The 22,716-nt window shown below is 34.2% G+C and overlaps 2 protein-coding genes across 5 annotated transcripts in view; both read left to right on the forward strand.

Annotated features, from left to right (window-relative positions):
- Nucleotides 1–3,829: 3,829 nt before the first annotated feature.
- On the forward strand, nucleotides 3,830–6,948 carry Tmem18 (transmembrane protein 18). 4 transcript variants are annotated; one of them, XM_043432158.1, is made up of 6 exons: nucleotides 3,830–4,149; nucleotides 4,896–5,013; nucleotides 5,092–5,146; nucleotides 5,242–5,335; nucleotides 5,983–6,143; nucleotides 6,721–6,948. In XM_043432158.1, the coding sequence occupies exons 1-5, from the start codon at nucleotides 4,084–4,086 to the stop codon at nucleotides 6,106–6,108; spliced, it is 459 nt and encodes a 152-aa protein (XP_043288093.1). In that variant the 5' UTR covers nucleotides 3,830–4,083; the 3' UTR covers nucleotides 6,109–6,143; nucleotides 6,721–6,948. The 4 variants fall into 4 exon arrangements, with proteins under 4 accessions (XP_043288093.1, XP_043288092.1, XP_043288095.1 ...); XM_043432159.1 differs by adding an exon at nucleotides 4,241–4,318 and having other exon boundaries at nucleotides 4,110–4,149; nucleotides 5,983–6,948; XM_043432157.1 differs by having other exon boundaries at nucleotides 3,832–4,149; nucleotides 5,983–6,948.
- A 4,521-nt stretch (nucleotides 6,949–11,469) lies between these two features.
- The window catches only part of msl-2 (male-specific lethal 2), a 43,134-nt gene continuing 31,887 nt past the window's right edge, over nucleotides 11,470–22,716 (forward strand). The window contains exons 1-2 of the mRNA XM_043432706.1: nucleotides 11,470–12,908; nucleotides 14,055–14,293. Coding sequence (XP_043288641.1) covers nucleotides 12,323–12,908; nucleotides 14,055–14,293 — 825 coding nt within the window. The 5' untranslated portion in view covers nucleotides 11,470–12,322. The remainder of the gene's footprint in view (nucleotides 12,909–14,054; nucleotides 14,294–22,716) is intronic.

Consider the following 22,716-nt stretch of genomic DNA (forward strand, 5'->3'; position numbering starts at 1 on the left):
GAAAATCTGAAAACTTTTGTGATGAATTTTCTAGAATACATATTACGGTTGGAGTAAATAATTTGAATGGTTGGCACACATGCTGCGACACAGAAATATGAAAGTTTGGAGCTATTCACTCTATACCAGTAATGCAAACTTCAATACTATTTGAAAAGAAACACTTCAAAACTTGTTGAACCAAGTTCCATTACATATTACCATAATCAAAAATAGGGGGTGATACTTAGCACACATATTTATGCACAGAAATTTCAGAGTTCGTAGGTATCTGCTGCGATTCAATGTATTTACGCAATGAGTTTTGAAGACAGCAATTTCAAATCTATCCATAAATGAGCAACCGAAGACTTTTGTAATGAATTTTTCATTTTATATATATGTTACAGTTATAACTCTATAGAATCAAAAAGCAAAATGAATGGCACAGTATATAAATTAGGGTGTGTCGAAAAAAATCAATATTTTTTTTTTCGGGCTCCACAAGCATTTTTCTTCTTGTTATGTCAAATGATAAAGCTAGCCAAAAGGACATCTCAAAATAAAATTATTTCGGCCGGCCCACCGCATACTTCAATTTTCCATAAGAATAACACGTGAAAAAAAACTTCGGTGAACATTGTTCCATATCATCTGTAAAAAAAATTGCACAGATATTCTACTGACGTATTTTTGTAGAATAGAAAATTGAATTCCCTATAAAAAAAGTCCTTAGAGTCATTGGCCTAGAACCAATGGTTCAACGATTACAGCAGTTTGAAGTTTCTAACGTCACCTAGCCAGATTTCGCATGTATCATTCCCTATTTTCGAGGTCGCTCCTTTTAATGGTACTGTTTAAATTGGACTGAAAACTATTTTTAAGTATAGTTTTTCAAAAATAGCTTCTAGGATCGTTATCTAGGCAAAAATATCGGGTACATACTGTTCTCATTTGTTTGAACGAACGACATAAATTGTTTGTCTTTCCACTTTGTTTGAATAAATTATGAAATTCAATTAATCAAACCAAATGCACAGATACAAATATACATAGGAAAAGAGAGAGAGAGAGAGAGAGAGAGAGAAAACAGTTCAATTTATTTCCCGTGCTTACAATTGAATTGATTAACTTATTATAATTACATGTTGGCGTAATATCGAACCGTTTGAGCGCTGTAAACGCACACGTTGGCGTAATGCCGAACTGCTTCAGTCTTAATTTTTTTTAAATATAAAAAAACATAGGCTTTAGCTCAATTTAAACAGCACCGTTAAAGGGAGCGACCTCGAAAGTAAGAAATGATACATGCGAAATCTGACTAGGTGACGTTAGAAACTTCAAACTGCTGTAGCCATTGAACGGTTGGTTCTAGGACAATGACTCTAAGGATTTTTTTTTGTAGAGAATTCAATTCTCTACAAAAATACGTAAGTAGAATATCTGTGCATTTTTTTTTAAACATGATATGGAACAATGTTCACCGAAGTTTTTTTTTCACGCGTTATTCTTATGGAAAATTGAAGTATGCGGTGGGCCGGCCGAAATAATTTTATTTCGGGCTGTCCTTTCGGCTAGCTTCATCGTTTGGCAAAATAAGAAGAAAAATGCTTGTGGAGCCCGAAAAAAAAATATCGATTTTTTTCGACACACCCTAATATAAATTGTATAGTTTGCAGATCTTTGCTGTATTTCAATGATCCGAATCTACAGCATTATAATGAAAAGTTGTCAAAAGTCATGATGTTACATTAAAATGACATAGCACACATTGCATTCAGAAATTCTGTATGTTTTAATGAATCTTGGCAGGCATTATATTTGATCGTATCCAAAACTGAGCAAATGTAGACTTATCGTAATGAATTTTTTCACTAATAATTACACATTTGCAGTTTGCAAAGTGGAAATACTCCACATACATGTCATTTCATAAGTTCTATTGTCAAAATTTGTTTGCCCACTGCATTCCAAAGATACGACTTTTCATATCATCAGAAAATAAAACATCCAAAAGCTTTTTGGAACAAGTTTCCAAATTTACCATTCGACAAACCAAGTGGAAAAAGAATAACTATACTTATACCAAGACCAGAAATTTTTTTGAAAATCTGATTTACAAAATGTACAATTGAAGATCATGGTTAGAAACCTCTCGAATCATATTACCTCAATCAGCATGAAGAAGTAGTAGAAAATCAGAGGACACATTTCAGGCAATGAATTAATATGTATCGATCCACTGCAAACTGATAGGTTGAAAACAAGGATCGGAGAGGGCAGAGCCAAACTTAATATCAAGCAAAATATAGAAATGTTTAAAAATAATGACACAAGAAATAAATTAGAAAACATTTATTCAATTAAAGATTCTAACATCATTCTAACAATTCCGTGTGTTTTTCTTTTATTAATTCGTATATATAACCCATTTACACGTGATATATAACCACGCAACTGACGATATATTTACACTGGACAATATTTCTCGCACTCTGGTTTAATTGAAGGATTATTTCAGTTAACACTTTATTTCCAATCGAACGAAATAATGAAATCTTGAAGAGTTTCGTTGACATATGCATCGCGCATTTTTTTATATTCTTTTTCACACACAGATCACGACAGACTATATTTACGCGGCCGCTTATATCACAAATTTTAACAAAATAAATAGTAATATGCACTTCGTTAGATGACGAAAATTATTTTTAGTTATCCCGCACGCACTTCGTAATGTCGAAACTCTGTTTATACGATCAAAAAGTGACACATATGGTTTGTATAATATATATCGATCGAATACGTTTTTTTCATGTCTGCTGTGCTGCCGTATGCTACGTTCTGAAATTGACGTCAGATTTCCAATCATCAACAACCAATTTCAACAACCAATCACAACGTCTAAAAATGGATGTCGTCAGATCCAACCAATCAGAAACTCAAGAGCATCAAAGTGCCTTTGATAGTGTTTATAAATACGGACACATAAATTCTTGAATGCGTTGATAACTTTTGCATAATCTGCTTGAGTCCGTGCAATGATTTTTTCTCAGCAATTACGCCACCGATCATGCTGATTTTGGGTTGAATCAAAAGAGAATTTATTAATCTCCAGTTCAATTTTCAAAGCCTCAGATGACTCAGAAGTTTTGTAATTAAAAAAAATCACTTGCCAATTTTACCCCTACCACGGCGAATCGTTTTATTCAGAGAAAGTATAAAAAAACTCAGCAAGAGCCTCGGGCCAGCAGACACAGGGCTGTCAATGTACTTGTCCCAAGCTCTACCGAGTCTTTTGAAGTTTTTATGTTTACTGCTTATTTTTTCCCAAAACTTTCAAATTTATTTTTATTCTGTTTTCGTTTTCGAACACGTTTTCAAAAACGAAATTTCCATTATATCGATTTTTAAATCCCATTTTCAAAAATTTTTCAAAACTTAAGAATGCGCGCCATAAGTTTTAATTAGGATTTTCTTCAAACTGTTTTGCCATTGGCTAATACGTTGCTTCAAAACATGAGGCACTCTGGTGTGAACTCGCATATACGGAATTACGAAAATCGTGGTGCATTAAATTTCGAGTGACGTTCGGTCGTGAGTACGGTCGTGAAGTCACAGGCGATAAATGGCATGCGATATTTATCACATGCGACAATTCTCGTATGACTTCCAGAATTGTGCCCCTGCTGACCACGAATAATAACAACGGGTCTACTTTTATACAAAAGCGACTAGCTCAATATTCCGACCACAACAAACTAGTCACAAAATCCGCTAGGGATATTGAAAGGAAATTCAAACTTGAGCGCCATGAGTTTATATACATTTTATGCAGTCGGTACGGTAAAATATAAACGCAATGGAAATGGAATGCACGAGTGCGGCATCTCCTCACGTGTGTTTCCTCCTTCACTCTTTTACATTAAACGCATTAAACACACATTAAACCGTCCAAGTCCCAAGTTACAAACGTACATATACATCTATGCATATATATATTTACGGACACGTAGTTATGTGCCATCATATTTTATATCCATACGTGTGTAGAGGCATATAAGTGTACAATAATTAATCATAACAGAGAAACAAAACAGTGAAATGTCGTCAAGACCGGATCTTATCGCTACAGACTTAATAGACGGTATATGGCCTTTTTTACAAAGTGTAAGTCTACTAATGGTCATTTTTTTTTTCAGTTCATTCAATATATGTTCTTTAAAATCGAAGTTTAGCGGAAACTTTTCCAATTTTATAGGTTATGTCTGGTGTGTATTAAAACACAAGGAACTTCGAAATTCATATGCCATTCAGGATTTACAATGCATTATCACTGGTATTTTTACAACTGTTATGATGACGATTGAGATTTTATTTACATAATTCTATAAGACCGCGATTATTCAGTTATAAATTCATGCAACTAACATGATTGTGCAAATTTTTGTTTTCTGTATGCCTCCAATGTACTATCGCCATACGTAATGGAAACGATAGTTCGACAAGCCGCTTGTCAACTGTTCATTTCATCAGTTTTGATCAGGATTCAATTTTTAATAAACTATCGCATTGTCAATTTTTTTATTCGGAAGATCTAATGTAGATGTCAATTTACACTTTTACTTTTGCTGGCACAGAGTGAATTTGTGAGATGAGATCAACTCGGTAATATTGTTTTTGCGAAACTGAATCCAATTTTGTCATCTCCATGATATACAGAGATGTTGCTGATGAGAAAAAAATTTCATTTTCTTACATTCATTCTGAATCTTGTTGACCCAAAAATGTTCTTGAGGGTTAAAATGTTTACATATTTTCTGTCAGATCCTAATGAGCAAAAAGAAATTTGGGTTAGAGTCAGTTTTGTTTATACTTATAGTATCGAACCATCAACATTCATTTTGTTTTTTCAGATTGAATGGCGAGATCCATGGCTGGCTTTACTACTGACGTTCCATATTGCCGTCACTATGACTGCATTGATGACACGCAATCACGCCAACTTTCAAATTTTACTGTTTCTTGTGTTGCGTGAGTCAAATAATGACGATAAAAATTGCAGAGATGAATTTTCAAAATAAATGATTAATTAATTTCTTGGATCCACAGTTCTACTCGTTTATTTCTCTGAGAACATTAATGAAGTCGCAGCTACAAATTGGATGTAAGCCAATCCTTTGTGAATCATTGTATTTTTGCTATTTTGAGTTTTCTTATACTTTTGATGTTCAGTTGACAATATAATTGAATTGTTTTCAGGGTTTTTTCTAGGCAACAGTATTTCGATTCTAAAGGACTATTCATATCCATAGTTTTTTCGGTTCCCATATTAATGAATTGTATGATAATGGTGGTAAGACTTTTGTTTATATTTCTATTAATTTAAATAATGATAACTTAAAAATCTTCCCAATAAGTTCAATCTCCAGTCGGTTTCACATTATTTTTAGATATAATGTGAAAACATTTGATCAAACAATATTGTTTCACATTAATTTTATAAACAGTATATCATTAATTACACTATTGTCTTTTTTTTATAAACATTGCCTCATTTTTTTTTAATCTTTCTTCCATGTACCTTTGTGGGTTTTCACAAGTTTAGTTATAATCACTGTTTGGATCTTACTAAACTAATTTTCAAATTCCTAATGCACATTTTCTCAAGAAACTCCTCCAAAGTGTTGCAGACAGTCACTCTTTTTCAATACAACATTATATTTGTATTTGGGCTGGGACGAAGAAAAACTATTAAAAACTCGACCAATACAGGCATCTACATTACTTAGAAATACTGCCGGTGCTTAGTGATTCATGAACGATTCGGTGCATGACTTAGTGATAATCCAACCAAGTATTGACTTTGCCACAGGCTACACATTTTGGTATCTGCCAAAGTCATACACGCCGACCGAGCACTCATTGCTGTCAGTTATTATTTAAGCATTATTCATAAAAACATTTGTAAGAAAATACATTTGTTTTTTTCTTTTCTTCAAGGCAAGCTGGTTGTACCAATCGAGTCAACTAATGACCAGTTTGAAGAGAGCTCAGTTGCGCCAGCAAGCGAAAAATCGACAGAATAACGAAAACACAAATGGCAAAGTGAAGCCAAAAAACGATTGAATTTAGGATGCGAATCTAGTCAGACCCCTGAGAAGGTGATCGATTTTTTTTTTATTACGGGAGTGATCGTGAATTACAAATCATAGCGATTTTCCGAAAAGTTGGAAGCGAAGCTATTAAAAAGTTTATGCAAGAAAAGATCAGATGGAGGAGTGACAAAGTGGTGATGAGAGGAAGAAAAATTCCAAAAAATATCGCAAAAATCACAAAGTTTACAGACATATATCTCCGTTTACTTTTCATTTTTGTCATTGCGCAAACGCATTTTTCATATCTCAAATAGGATTTACTACTTTTTTTTCAAATGTTTCACTTATTCTACAATACTATTTCGAACACGAGTCACATTCCTTCAGTTATCGAGTTATGTACGCTCGAATTGTGAGAAGAAAAAAGTGGAAAAAGGAAAAGCAACCAAAATTGATGTACTTACTACTAATGCAACAATTGCATAATATCGTTATTAACTATATTGATTGAGTAGTCATTTTTTTGTTCATTTTTTCTAATTGATCGTTTGATGAATTTTACGAAGAAAACGGTACAGTGATACAAAACGAATAAAGCGTGTTTTGTTGATGCATGATATATTTGTTAAGTTTTTTTTTTCAGAAAAACTGTAATTGGAGGATCATACATATTAAAGATATTAATACCCGAACGTTCAACAAGAAAACGTTATCTTGCCACTATAACATACTTCATTAACTAACGCGAAATACTGAAATCATTTTGTGTTAAACGTTCAGATGAATTAAGTTGGATATATTTTTGAAAAAGCGATTACGTGTAAACATAAGTAATAGCTAAATACATTGTATGAGTCAGAAAGTCATAAAATTATGTGTTTATCTCATTTTCGATTTACCGTTACAAATTAAAATTATTAAAGAACCGTCAAGAGATATAAATTTATCCGTCATTAAAAAATTTTTTAGCCATAGCGAAGATGGTGTTAAAAAAAAAGAATTCTTATCACGCCAATTTGACTTTTATCTGTCAAATGATCATCATTGAATACCCAATTTTCGAATTTGTTATGAACTCGGAAATTTATAATGGGTGCGTGCTTTCCAATTAGCTTTCCAAAAACAGACGAGCACAAGTGTTCCAACTACAGCACTGCGGGGCACGCTCAGATGCAGCAAATTGTTGTGTCCGAGCGACTGTGCGCCCAGGAGGTCTCAATCGTTTCCTGGGTTACCAATATTCTTATGGAAAATCTTCAAACGCAATGCGTCGTTCGAAATAATTTTTCGATGAGCTCTGCTTTTGGGATTCTGTTTTTTTTTATTCAAGTTTCTCGGCTGGATGCAATAAAAGAAAACAAAAATATCGTTTTGTTTTTTTTCCTGCACACCCTAATCATTATAGATATACAAATTACTATTGAATATATGAATAACCCGTCTGTATTAAGGTGGTACTTAACAGGAGTGTTTTCGAATTTCTTTACTCCCGGCAGGGGCTTAGATACTTTCAAATTGATAAAAAATAATTCCCTGAAAATTTGAGCTCTCAATAGTAACTCTAAGATAGTCCGCACTTCTTATAGAATTAACATGAGAAAAATTTCTTTCGTTCTTCAGTATTTTATAACTTTGGGACAAATAAATTCAAAATTTCGAGTCATGCATATTTTCATAGAGAATTTGACGCTCTACAAAAAAGGTCTCTTCTGATTTGTAGCTAATTCTATTGGTTTAATAGTTATTTGAGCTCAAAGTTTAATTTTTTTATCATTATCAATATTATTAAGGATATTTATCAAATAACCACTTGTGTTATACAATATATTACATATTTCTAGTAATTTTTTAATATTTATAACCAATATATGTAAATACAATGTCGTTTTTGGAATTGGTTTACCTGTATCTTACACTCACGAATTGGAAAGTCAAGTAAGACGCCAAGTATAACGGTTAATTTGTTTTTGTTTGAATTCTTTGGTTTATAATTTTATTCGTTCGTAATTTATTTTTTAATTTTTGTGATCTTTATTTTGTTGGTCGCAATTTATTTTTGTATTTTTTGTGGTTGCAATTTTTTGCTTAACAACTTCTGCAATTATTTGACAACGTTTTGTTTCTTGATGAAACCATTGATTTCCATAATCTCACAGGTAACTGCCCAAACGATATAAAATATACTTGTCTCTGGTTTTTTTACAGCATTCATGCTGTGTTTCAGGTTTATTATTAACTTGAGAATAACAGAAAAAATTGATCTGGAGTGAAGTGGACTATTAACATTACTAAACTAATATGTTAACATTATACTAATATGTAAAAAATTATAAACCAAAGAATTTAAACAAAAAAAAGTTGACCGTTAAACTTGGCGTCTTACTTGACTTTCCAATTCGTGAGTGTAAGATATACAGGTAAACCAATTCCAAAAACGAATTTGTATATTCATATATTGGTTATACATATAAAAAAATTACTGGAAATATGTAATATATTTTATGTTATACGGGCCATAAAATAGTATACAATACTCGTGAATTAAAAGCTGCTCTATTATAGCACGACGTTTGGCACCGTCGCTATACGCTCTGGCGCTCATTAATGGCCGTTTTCTCCGACGCGGTTCAAACCGTTCAAACTCAGTTCAATTTTTTTTATATAGTTTCGAGATAGGATGAACCGAGTTTAAATTCAGATTAACGTTGGAGAAAACGGTCATTAAAGTTACTATTGAGAGCTCAAATTTTCAGGGAATTATTTTTTATCAATTTGGAAGCATCTGAGCCCCTGCTGGAAGCAAAGAAATACGAAAACATCCCTGTTAAGGATCACCCTAGTCTGTATATATAAAACCGGAATAAAAACGCCGTACGTGTGCTTATATTCCGGATTAGTGACGCCGGTAACGCTGGTAACGGAATAATGGTCATTTTCTTCGACGCGGTTTAAACTTAGTTCAATTTTTTTCATATAGTTTCGAGATAGGATGAACCGAGTTTAACCTCAGATTAACGTTGGAGGAAACGGGCATATAACTAGACTGGTTAGCTATTCCGGATGTTAAGTACCGTTTATGGTCTCTGCACACTGCCCGCTGATTAGCGATGAGCGACGAGCGACGAGCAATAGCCAATGAGAGCTCTGCTTTTCTGGCCGTCGTCCGGATAATCGGAGCTCCTCACTGGCTATCGCGCACAGTGTGCAGAGGCCATTAGGCCTCTGGCACACACTGCGCGTGATGAGCGATGAGAAATGTCTATCCCTTCTTCTCGCTCATCGCTAATGGCGCGCAGTGTGAAGAGGCCATTACACGTATTTTAGCACCGGTTTCTACTACATTGGGCGTTACTGACCGGATTAAAATGTATTTTATATCACGCGGTACGTAAATGGACGCTTTTGCGTATGCTTCGCGTACACAAAACCCCCATTTCCGCACCTCGTAATATATAATTAAGTATAACACGCGTACGAAAAACTTTTTTTGACTCGTGTGTGATTGCAGTCCTCGCCTTTGGCTCGGCCTGCAAACTCACACTCGTCAGAATAGATTTTATATAAACGCAATCACGTTTTCCGCGCTTTTCGAGCCTGCCGGCGGCACGGAAAATAAGTGTTTTACCGACTGTTGAAATAGATTAGTGGTGAGGAGTACGTAAAACACCACTTTTAACTCCTAGGAGTTAAAACTCGTCTTCGCCTCGTACTGAAAACATCGCGCTTGGCGTAAAAGATCCACTTTGCATCCTTGTTACATAATGTACTGTTTTTTAATATGATGTTTATTTTCATGATTTGTGAAATTTTTTTCGTATTCTGTTGAAATAATTTACAGTTGGTTTCATGATTTATTTTTATGGATTTTTTTTTACATTTTTCGTGATATGTCTATAAACGTAGAAAAATATACTGACTGCTAAAGTGTGGTTATGTGAGTTTAAATATGCCTAATAACGACTTTGAAAAAGGTTATCATTACATTTTTAGATGTGACCAATATTAATTTTGAATAAGTTTAAAAATGATTTTAGATGTAACTAATAACAGTTTTGAAAAAGGTTATAGGTGGGTTGGTTAGATGTGACTTACAACAATTTGGAAAAATAATGGAATTAACAATTCAAATTGTCATTCAGCAAAATGTCGCTCAACCGAATTCCCGTATTTTTATCTTTTTCAATATAATAATGAAATAAAAAAAAGATGGAAACACGAGGAGTCTCAACTCCCTGTTTACTTGAGACTCTCACCAGTCTGAAAAAAATAGCTAGCGTAGTTGAGAGTTAAGATGATGGATCAGTCGGTAATCACAACCGTGAGTGCGAGAGAGATAACTGCAAATTTTGAAAAGGAAATTTTTCTACATCGTTCGTCTGATCGAAAAAATAAAAATGTCATCGGATTTTTGCGATCGTTCTGCGTACGATGACATTTTTATTATTTTAATCGGACGAACGATGTCAAAGAGTTTCAATTTCAAAAATTCGAGGTGTGATTACCGACTGATGCATCATCTTAAGGAGGTTGAAGCGTTTCTTATGTTAAAACTATTTTCCAACTTTGCACATTAAAATTTTTTAAACAGGAAGCTTAAAGACAGTATTAAACTTCTGGCGGGATATGCCGATGATTCACCGTCGTGAAATTGAGATATTTATTGTTGAGGTTTGCAATTTTTTGAAAGCTTCCATAAGGGCCCATGTTTAATCTTGTCATTTTCAACAATGAATATCTCGATTACTAGGAAGTGAAACCTCTCCAAATTTTTCACACATAATTAAACGCTATTCAAGAAGATTCACGTAAATTTTCAATTCATTAATTTGGAATAATAAAATCTAATGTATTTTTCGTATGATGTCCTATATATATCGCTTCAACTTCCTTAAAGGACGACGTTTGAAAAACGAAGAACTCCAAAAAAACTGCTTTGAGCAGGATAGCCCTCACCAATTATGAAATAAATTAACTTATTTCTAAATACTATTAACGTACCCTATGAGAATAATAATTGATATATTTTATGATTTTTAAAAAACGATTTAGTTATTAAAATTTGACTTGTTTTGAAACCGGAAGTTTGTAACTTCATATTTTCATGTTTAATCCTTATTTTTTCCAAAACTTTCGAAATTATTCTGAAATCACGTTTTCGAAAATGAAATTTCTATTATACCGATTTTTAAATCCCATTTTCAAAAGTTTCTCAAAACTTAAAAATGCGCGCCACAAATTTTAATCAGGATTTTCTTTAAACTGTTTCGCCATTGGCTAATACGTTGCTTCAACATGTGGCAACGCGGGCAACGCTGATGTGAACTCACATACGGAATTACGGAAATAGTGGTGCATTTAAATCTCGAGCGACGTTCGAGCAGAATACGCGCGACACGAGTGAAGTCGCATGCGATATAAATGGCATATATGCGATATTTATCGCATGCGACAATTCTTTATTGGGCCCCTGCTGGTTGTGAGCTCGCGCGTGCGCGTGTATGTGTGTGTGTGCGTATCTGCGCGTGTTTATGTATTTTGTAATACAACTGATATAGCCTTAGTAAATCCCTAGTGATTCATCATTATCGGGATGATGATAATACGCAGCTCTTTTTTGACCCGCAGCGTGAAAGATTTATAAAAGTTCATTGATTATGATGAAATAATCATTTCGTCAACAAATCTAATAGTAATAATGTGGTTCTCAATTGGGTTCCGCACGTTTAAAAAAAGAAAACGATTTTACGATCGGGCTCTACCGATAATATACCAATAATTTTTTATAAACTATTCATGAACTATTATTTCGAAAACTATCGTAATAGTTTTGAAAATTAACAGAAACAATTTCAAAACTACACAAAAAAAATTACCAAATTTTTGTGTTATAATATACAGTACCAGAGGATAAGTGTTGTTGAAGGAAAAAGGACGCAAGAAGCGCATCTGATGGGAAAAGTGAGATGGAGAGTAAGAAAAACATGGCGGATGTTTTGTTTGTGTGCAAAGATGGTTATGCTGCTCGGTTTCGGTAATGTGTCGTATAAGTGTAGTTTATCGTGATCGAAGAAAAAGGAAGAAAAGAAAGCTCATTCGAAATAATAATAGTGGATAAAAGCAGAGTGTCGAAAAACGGTGGTTTGTTGTATGGGTGGGGGAGGTGGGCGGCCAAGGGAGGTGGTGGAGGAAAATTTCTAAACAGAGGGAAAAAGGTGGCACTTTTAAAACGAAAAAAAAAGAAAAGTATGAACGCTACGAGTTTGTATGTGTCGACATGTCGGCTGGTATTACAGGCCGATGTGGAAGATCCAAACTCTTGGACCGATTTGTATAGACTGGTACCTTATTTGCGTCAGAGTTTGAGTTGCACTGTTTGTTCGAATCTTTTGATTGAGCCTCACACACCAACTGAAACCAATTGTCAGCATCACGTATGTCGGGCTTGTCGCGGCGGTAGGAAAAAGTTAAAACCCTCGTGCGGATGGTGCAAAGATTATGAGAAATATATTGAAAACGTACAGCTCAGAATTTTACTTCAGTGTTACAAAAAATTGTGCGAATACTTGAGGAGCACTGGGATTTATCGTAATTTGATATTATCCGTCGCAGCTTCCAATTCTAGCAACAATTGTCCTGCTGCAATGGGTGCCAACAGTCTTATGGAATTGCTCCAGGAAGGTGCTGGATTTAAAGATGAATTTAAATGTAATGCAGGCCTTTCCAAATCCGCCTATAGCATATTGCCGTGCGTCTATACGAGTACCACTTCAACACAAACTCAAGCCAATACTTTGCCAACCATCGACAACTTGGCTACGCAAACAGTACCTGGTAAACACTGATACACTATAATCCTACTTATGTTTATGGATTTGAAAAGTGAGGAATGTTTATTCTATTCCACTAATATACTTTTGTTCCTTTTCCATTGTCATTAATTCTTCAATAAGAGAAGGCCTCATCAAAAATGCTCTGAAGATGATACATTTGATAAGTTTTTGCTTGACCCATAAAACTTTTTTCACAACCACAAAACTGTTTTTTCATATCCTGGAATTACAAATTCAATTTTTCGATTGAAGAAACGTAAACATGTATACTTAATGAGTATTAGATAACTTTAACAGGTGTTCAACTAGATTCAAACATACAAAAATTCTGAAATATCGTCATGTAGTGGATTCAAACAATAAATTTTCCAATTTTCTTAAACTCGAATGGTAATATACAATCTGGAAAAAAATGAAAGAAAATAATATTTTTATAGAATATCCTTTCAAAGTCTTTTGAGTAATCAAAAGGTTCACAGAAAATATATTGAATTGAAGCCAATGAAAACAACCTATTAAATTCGGCTCTCTTCGCATACAATTGACAACCCACTCCCCTGTCGCCTTAATGTGTAACACACATGAATGGAATTTTTAATAATTTGTTGTGACTTTCCAATAAAAATATGCTTCAAAGTATTGCTAACAGAGCTGAAGTCATCCACATTGTTAAAATTCTTTTTTCTTACAGTAAATCAGTCCAGCAGCCGGTGCTTCTCCCACAGAGCAACCTTAATTCTGACTGCATTTTTCAGGAACATCTTTTGTTGTACACTAACTTTTGTTATGCACTAGCTATAGTAGTAAAAATTAACTAATTGATAATTGCTTTAACCACAGAAATATAAGGATTTTTTTTTGAAAAATCATGCATTCCCAATTCTTTCTATCATCCAGGGAAAATCAATATTTTCAAATGACAGCTCATTCAATTATGTATAAAGTTTTTTTGCTCCTGGTAGTCGCAGAATTATGAAAGAATGGTTTTCCATGTTTTTTTTAAATTACCTAATATATTGTACTCATGTTCAGATACAACTATCAAGGATTTAAAAATAATCACAAAAATAAGTCTCTTCTTCATCCAGTATATTAGCTTTTATAAAAGGTAATGGACACATGATAAGAGAAATGTTTCTTTTTTCAGATTCACCAGCTATCAGAACAGTGTCCAATGGATCTTCAATATATTCGGTCATGTATGCTGGCTCTGGTAACAAAATAACGATAAAAAGAAAAGCAGCAACAAGTATCGAGGACGAAGAAATGGTACATCAGGAAGGGGATGTTGCAACAAGAGGTTCAGTGGGAGGGGTAAAATGCATTCCATCTTCGCATCTAACGTATGGGTCTACTTCTCAGAAAAAGTCTTCAAAAGGCATCAAGGTAAACAAAGATCAATTCAATTTTTCATGGTGTTCCGTTTTCCTCGTTGGATAAAAAACTACAAACAGACAACCAAAGTTTTTGCATCAATTGTGTTAAAGTAAACAATTGTGAAAAACGTTCATCGAAATGCCATTTTGATTGCAGCCACACTTTTTCAATTCATATCCACCCTAGCGGATTGTGTGATCAGATTTCTGTTCGTTTTTGTATAAATCACTTCTGTACAGGTGATTTGTGGTAGGACTGAGCTGAACATGACACATTCACGTCGGTCGTTTCGACCACGAAATCGTAGTGGGAATTCCGACTCACTGTAGGGTCCAGTAAAGGTCCCACCAGAGTCATTCTGACCATGATCAAAACGACTCATTCGTGGTCGGAACGACCACATCACCGTCGTCGGAACGACTTATTGGTTGGATGACGAGCTGGTTGTTTTGACCAAAGCTTTCGGGACAACAAACCGAATTTAAGTAAATCGAAAAAAAGTCGATCGAAGAGAATCTCGATTCCGGGACCCTCGGAGTCTAATCTGGGGCGCTATCCACTGTGCTATCAAATATTTTGTGAGAAGCAACAAAACTTATATATGAGGCATTCTAGCCCAAGGGTAAACCTGTGACCCTGACCCTCTCGGATTTCTTTGATTTTTTTTTATATCATCATATTGAGCCTAAAAAACACTCTCATCATATTTTTAGAGTGCTCCAAACATCCCTCATTTCGAAATGAAATTTTTTTCGAAATAAACAACGTCATGTTTCAAAAATGTGATAAAATTCTAAAAGCAACGTGATAACATATAAAAAATGTTAAGCCAACACCCGTAGTGGACAGATTATTTTGTCGGTGTTTTACAAACTATTAACGTTCTTGAAATTCCAAAAAATTCTCAAATAGCTCACCTTGAGCTGATACTAAATTATTTTGGTTCTCAAATTAATTTCATTAATGAATTTCGAATAGTGAAATACAAATTATAAATCTTTAAAATGAGAATAATGCCTCCGTAATGGTTGAATAATACTTCACAACATGATATAGCATCTGGAGTTCATAAGGTATTCCTTTCACGAACCCGAAATCTCTACAAAAAATTGGTTTTAATTTGCAGTAAAATACAACTGCTTTCGAATAGATTGGCGAAATTTTAGGTCAGGTTATCGACCATTTAATGAAGGATTAAAATGTCGAAAATCGTAAAATTTTTACGGGAGCTTATGGAGAATCCATCATCACTACATTTCTATTCAATAATTTATACAATGAATATCTATAAATTCCTGATAAAAACTATCTTACGGATAGAAAAAAATGTAAGGAATCCATAGCGATAATAAAAATAAAGGGTTATCGAATGTTGAAAAGAGATATTAACGATATAAGTTGGAAAAATGGCAGAAGCAGAAGCTTTTCCCATATAACAGCGACTTCTCAGAGGTTAGGAATCAGTCCAAATTTCGAGTGCTCTAGTTTGTGACACCAAAAAATATGGCCGTGCGAAAGGAATACCTTAATATGTGTTGTCAGAATAGGTATAAAAAATTCTACTACCCCTCTCCTCCTTCCTCTCGGCGTGAAATTTGGAAAATTAAAGGTTTTAAATTGTTGAAGCTTGCTTTTTCAGAGTCACTACCTTTGTATTTGAACCGAGAGCTGATTAAGAATATTTGGTACAGGCTTACACTGTTGCCATGCTACACCATGCCAAAAACATAAAAAATTTCAAAATTATCAGAATTTTATAAAATTTGGTGAACATATTCTTTAGTGTCAAATTTGACAATACAAATTTTTAAGATTTTTCTTCTGTTCAGTTATCGAGTAATTGATCACTAAAGTTCACTTGTATAAGCATAGCGTTTCCATATATATAGCTATGAGTAGATCCATTGAATTTCGCCCAATTTCACGGGAGGGGTCTTTCGATTTTTCTCAAACTTGGGTACTTCCCAGTACCTTAAAAACTATTCTCAAATACCAAATTTCAACTCTCTAAGTGCTCAAGGTCACGAGAACGGGCCTTATAAAGGTAAAAAAATTTCCATTTTTTGCCTCATTTTAAGATGATGGTTTACAAAGACTTTACGTTCAAGTCAAATAATACTGGTTCCATTTCCTTTAGTATGCCATCTAGATTATAGAAAAACGTGATTCAGTTGTCCAGATCAAGAGGCCTTTCATTGTGATCAAGTTAAATGAATTGAAAATTTCAATAAAATGACCTTTTCAAATTGATGCTACAGGCTCATATCTAGCTTAATTAACTTCTAATATGGCTCATTTTTTTCGTTTTTCATACCTTTCAAGCGAGTCATGAGGAAAATTTGGATCACGTGAAGAAGCCTAGAGAAATATCATTCCAAAGTTGGTCTTTTTCGAAATTTTACGAAAAATTGCTAAGTTTGACCGTGTGCCACGGATTTCTATCAACTCCGATGTTCACAAAAATTTAGGTGAGAGCAGTTCTTCATATCCAGAACGACCCGCTTCGACGAATTTCTTGGCCCGAACTTCCATCACTCTCTACAGCTTGCCGAAGATGATACAACTCCGAGTGCTTTGATATTAACAAATGTATGATGCAGTGTTTCTAATTTTTTTTTGCGGCTGTTTTACGGAGTTTTCAGTACAGTTGTATTAAATCGAACACACATTTGCCATATAAACAGCAGTACATTTTTTGAAAAATGGAATCACATTCATGTTCGTAATCCGTGTACGTGGCAACTTTTGTATTTATTTGAAAACGTTTTCGTTCTTGAATGAAAAGTCTTTCAACCATTGATTTCCATGATTTTACAGGTGACTGTTCAAAAACCATAAATATACTTGTCTCTAGTTTTTTATAGTATTCATGCTGTATGTCAGGTTTAAAATATACTTCAAGTAACATGCCTTCCTTCATGCACACCCAAACTGCGATAAAAACTTATTTCTCATGAATTAATCTGACTTAATAATTATAATTAATTATATAACAAATAGAATTTTTTATACCTATTCTGAAAAAAACATTAAGAACTCCAGACGCTATATCATGTTGTGGAGCATTATTCAGGCATCACGTAGGCATTATGCTAATTTTAAGGTTTATAATTCGTATTGTGTTATTCAAAAATCATCAACAAAATTAATTTGAGTACCAAAATAGTTCAGTATCAGCTGAAGGTAAACTATTTGAGAAATTTCTGGAATTTCAAGAACGTTAATAGCTTGTAAAACACTGAAAAAATAATCTGCCCACTACGGGTGATGGCTTAACATTTTTTATATGGTATCACGGTGTTTTTAGAATTTTTTCAGATTTTTAAATCACGACGTTTTTTCTCGAAAAACTTTTTTTTTCAGAAATGAGAGATGTTAGGAACACTAAATATATAATGAGGATATTTTTAAGACTCAATGTAAGCATGTAAAAAAAATCAGAGAAATTCGAGTGGGTCAGGATCGCGGATTTACACACTTGGACTGGAATACCTCATGTATTTTAAGAATCTTTTTAGTTTTTCGTCCTGAGATGTTTCATTTTTGAGATTTGCTGTCAACACCGATTCCGCGAGTGCTATTTTCAACACCCCTTTATACAAAATAATACCATGGAACAAATTGAAACAAAATTTTTCCAGTACTGAGTGTGTAAAAGATGTGTACAAGGTTTTATTTAAATCCATCCAACCAATTTTGATGTATACAATAAACAAAAAAAACCTAAAATTCCAACGTTCACACTGTTCATAGCCCTTCAAATCGTCTTGCATCTTTATCCTTGCACCGTTATTGTTTATCATACAAAGAAATGAGGAGATATTAACGCACCTTTCAATATTTCATATAAAGTAAATTTGAGAGTAAATTCAAACTGTATTATACACGGCTGAAAAATTATTACGTTTCACATGATGAAAAAAAAAAACAGTATTAAACCAAGTCTAAAAATGAAATTCATAAAAATTGAAAGCTAGTCCAACATAATTAAAAATAGGTTTTTTGAATGAACTGAAAATATATTTTTCTTTAAAAATGATATATTTTTGAATACGAAAATTCATATGAAAAGGCAGTGTATAGCATATGATTCTATTTATCAAAAAATGTACTGCTGTTTATGTGGTAAATGTGTGTTCTATTCAATACAACTATACTGAAAACTCCGTAAAACAGCCGCAAAAAAATTAGAAATACTGTATCATACATTTTTTAATAACAAAGCACTCGGAGTTGTGTCATCTTCGGCAAGCTGTAGAGAGTGATGGAAGTTCGGGCTAAGAAATTCCTCGAAGTGGGTGTTCTGGATATGAAGAACTGCTCTCACCTAAATTTTTGTGACATCGGAGTTGTTAGAAATCCGTGGCGCACGGTGAAACTCAGCGATTTTTCGTAAAATTTCGGAAAAGACCAACTTTGGAATGATATTTCTCTAGGCTTCTTCACGTGATCCAAATTTTCCTCATGACTCGCTTGAAAGGTATGAAAAACGAAAAAAATGAGCCATATTAGAATTTAATTAAGCTAGATATGAGCCTGTAGCATCAATTTGAAAAAGGTCATTTTATTGAAATTTTCAATTTATTCAACTTGATCACAATGAAAGGCCTCTTGATCTGGACGATTGAACCATGTTTTTCGGTTCCGTAATGTTTGCTCCTCGGATAAAATATCCGCGATAAAAGAACCGCGACAAAATAACCGCAGACCAAATAATCGTAGCTAAAATAACTGCGGATAAAATAACCTTAGATAAAATAACCATGTATAAAATATCTGCTACATTCCATTCGATGTGTGTGCGGGATCGTTGGGTAAGTGCAGAGCACTCTCGATGTGTGTGCGGGATTGTTGGGTGGATGCAATGCACTTTCGATGTGTGTGCGGGATCGTTGGGTGGGTGCAGAGCACTTTCGATGTGTGTGCGGGATCGTTGGGTGGATGCAGAGCACTTTCGATGTGTGTGCGGGATTTTTATACATGGTTATTTTATCTAAGGTTATTTTATCCGCGGTTATTTTAGCTACGGTTATTTTGTCTGCGGTTATTTTGTCGCGGTTCTTTTGTCGCGGATATTTTGTTCGAGGAGCAAAATTCGTGACACCCGTTTTTCTATAATCTAGATAGTATACTAAAGGAAATGGAACCAGTATTATTTGACTTAAACGTAAAGTCTTTGTGAACCATCATCTTAAAACGAGGCAAAAAATGGAAATTATAAGGCTCGTTCTTGTGATCTTGAGCACTTAGAGAGTTGAAATTTGGTATTTGAGAATAGTTGTTAAGGTACTTCAAAGTACCTAAGTTTGAGCAAAATCGAAAGACCCCTCCCGAGAAATTGAGCGAAATTCAATAAGAAATCTGCTTTAAGGATATATTGCACAGGCGATACAATGTTGCCATGCTAAACCATGCTAAAAACATAAAAAAATTCAAAATGATCAGAATTTTATAAAATTTGGTGAACATATTCTTTAGTGCCAAATTTGACAATACAAATTTTTTAAGATTTTTCTTCTGTACAGTTATCGAGTAATTGATCACTAAAGTTCACGTGTATAAGCATAGCGTTTCCATATATATAGGTATACATTCCGGGCATAAGAAATCTGCTTTAATGCGTAATTACTCGATAACTAAACAGAAGAAAATTTTGAAAAAAATTGTGTTTTCGGACTTGATGTTGAAGAACATTATCACCAAATTTGATCAATTTCTAATTATTTCGACTTTTGTATCATTCACCCTTAATGCGTAATTACTCGATAACTAAGCAAAAGAAAATTTTGAAAAAATTGTGTTTTCGCATTTGTTATGTTGAAGAACATTATCACCAAATTTGATCAATTTCTAATTATATAGACTTTTGTACCATACATTGTTAAAGAATGAGCTGCCGTTGTTGCTCCGCACGGCCTTTTATACAAATTCAGACAAAGGAATAATTATAATAATTCGTTCTAAAAATATCTCAAATTTCTCAAATTCACGAATTGATCAGCGGACCTTAAGAGGATGGATCACCCGCCGAAATGGTCGGCTGTCACTTCCTCCCCTTGGCGGTACTGCAGGAACTTGCTAGGAGCTACTGCAGACTACCACTAGTTGTCGCGGCTCGCGTCTTCCTCCAAGTTCCAACGCGTTGGGTGCACGAGAAACTTGGCGAGACGGTAGCCGCGCGCTTCACTATGTGTGAGTGCGTTTGCACTACATGCACTCGAAAGGACGAATCCTTTCGAAAATAGTACATAGGATTAGCTTATCGTTATCATTATTATGTATCGGAAATTTTTTTTGGCCCAGGTTCAATGTGAACTCAACTCTCCAGTAAGAGACACCACTGGGCTTTCACTTGAAAGAGCGGTAAAAATTCACAAACAATTATATTGTTTATATGAAAGAACGTTAGTTCTTTATATAGTAATTTTCTCCAGTGATTTTTCTGACTGGGTAGCTAAGAGTAAATTGAACTCTTACGAGTGAGAAAAATCACCGGGTTCTTGCTTGAAAAAGCGGTAAGAATAAATAAACAATTTATAATGTTTATATGAATGAACGATAGTTCTTCGTACATCATCAGCAATTTTTCTAACTGGGCAGCTCAATATGAATTGAACTCTCCAGTGGGAAAAATCACTATATAAGAATATACACCACTTCTTCAAGCAAGAGCTTTGAAGAAGCGGTGTAAATAAATAAACAATTGATATTGTTTATAAGAAAGAACGGTCGTTCTTCCGTAGATCTCATCGTTGGGTAGTTCAATAAAAATTGAAATCTCTAGCGGCAATAAACCACTGGGTTCCCGCTTCAAGAAGCGCGGTATGAACATACTGTCAATTTGTATTGCTGTGTACTTACGTATAAAAATACGAAATATGCGCGATTAAAAAAATATACATTTGTTTGACCGCTTCTCACATTTTAACATTGTGAGGCCGTTATATTATGTTTATAGCCCGCACTGTTTGCACAAATAATCGTTTCTAAAAACCCCTGTTCAATGTTCGTTACGTTTCCGCACAACACAACACTTTTCTCCATAATATATAACGCGAGTAACATCTCGATTTTTTTCAAGTAATGAAACCTGAAAAATTTATGCTTGTCGCACGAGCTCGCAGTTTTGGCTGTCAAACGATTTAAAATACGACGATCGGGCAGCAAGACGGAGTTCCGGCTAACCAAAAATTGACGAAACCGGTGTATAGTCGATCACTTTTTTCAACCAAAATTTCAAAATGGCAATTTGACGTCGATTTTACATAGATTTCAATGCAACAAGGCTTAAAATCTTTGTTCCCAATTTGCACTTCGACTGACAGGCCAAAATTTCGATCCGTTCATTTCTTTCGGAATAATTATAAGATTACTCCCATGGTAATGAAAAAAAAAAAATGTTTTTATCGAATTTCTCAAAATCGCTCTGTCAAATGATTTGTGCTATACCATAGTGTACGCAGTTCAATTTTTATGAAAATCGGTTGAGCAGTGTCAACGAATTTTGCAATCAAAAATTCGATACCGGCGAAGCGACTGATCCATCCGCTTAATTAAAAGAAAAATTGCAGCGCGAAAGAAAAGCCAGCCATGCCGTACGCGAATATGCCGATTTTGGAACGTCATAGAACTTTTAATCGGTCATACATACACGTCCGTGCGCGCGCATGGTTCCAAACAAACCCAAACAAACAAACACACACGGACAAAAAATACCAAACGGACAACAAAATATCAAAGGGACACTATATTACCGATGTAAATCGAATGTCATTTTTTTCGACTCATTACAACGTCAATTACAATCACGAATATATACATATAATAGACAAAGTATACCAGGCATTGCCCCACTCTGATGATACTCCTAACCGTTGGTTATTTATTAATCCTCTTATGGACAATACTCGAAACATACACACAACATTGAGCTTCGATTAATTCGTAATACATTCGTGATTTGCCTTCATGTACTATCGATGTGATATTTTGTCACAGTTATTTTTGGTCGTGTGAGATTTTTCGTGCGTGATTTTTTGACGTGTGATATTTAGATGTGCTACCAATAATTTGATAATAAAAATGAATGTTTTCATGAACAAAACTTGTTTTCTTCCTTTTTTTTACGAAAATAAATGAAAATTTCTATTTCATAACATTGATTTCATAAATTATGATAGAACAGAAATTTTCCAAATTGAAGTGTAGGTTCCTTGTTTTTCTACGGAAAGGCGTCACGTCAAGTGTTTGAGCGCTGGTTCTCTTGGCGTACGATTTAAACGTGAGATTGAATGCAATTAAAAGGGAAGTGCGATTTCAGTATATAAATTCTAGTATTATATATGGGTCATTCCATGTCAATTCAACGACGTTGTGACCGTGACCCTCTTCGATTCTTTTTATTTTTTAATATGATTTTATACATGTTAAAT

Source organism: Venturia canescens, chromosome 11 (assembly GCF_019457755.1).
Source record: "Venturia canescens isolate UGA chromosome 11, ASM1945775v1, whole genome shotgun sequence".
Classification (NCBI taxonomy): Eukaryota; Metazoa; Arthropoda; class Insecta; order Hymenoptera; family Ichneumonidae; genus Venturia; species Venturia canescens.

Excerpts from the sequence above, each read along its gene's own strand:
- Tmem18 (XM_043432158.1), top strand. The coding sequence starts at position 4,084 with ATGTCGTCAAGACCGGATCTTATCGCTACAGACTTAATAGACGGTATA. Across the intron at positions 5,014-5,091 it reads TTTACTGTTTCTTGTGTTGC|TTCTACTCGTTTATTTCTCT; the intron begins GTGAGTCAAATA and ends TTGGATCCACAG. Across the intron at positions 5,336-5,982 it reads TGAATTGTATGATAATGGTG|GCAAGCTGGTTGTACCAATC; the intron begins GTAAGACTTTTG and ends CTTTTCTTCAAG.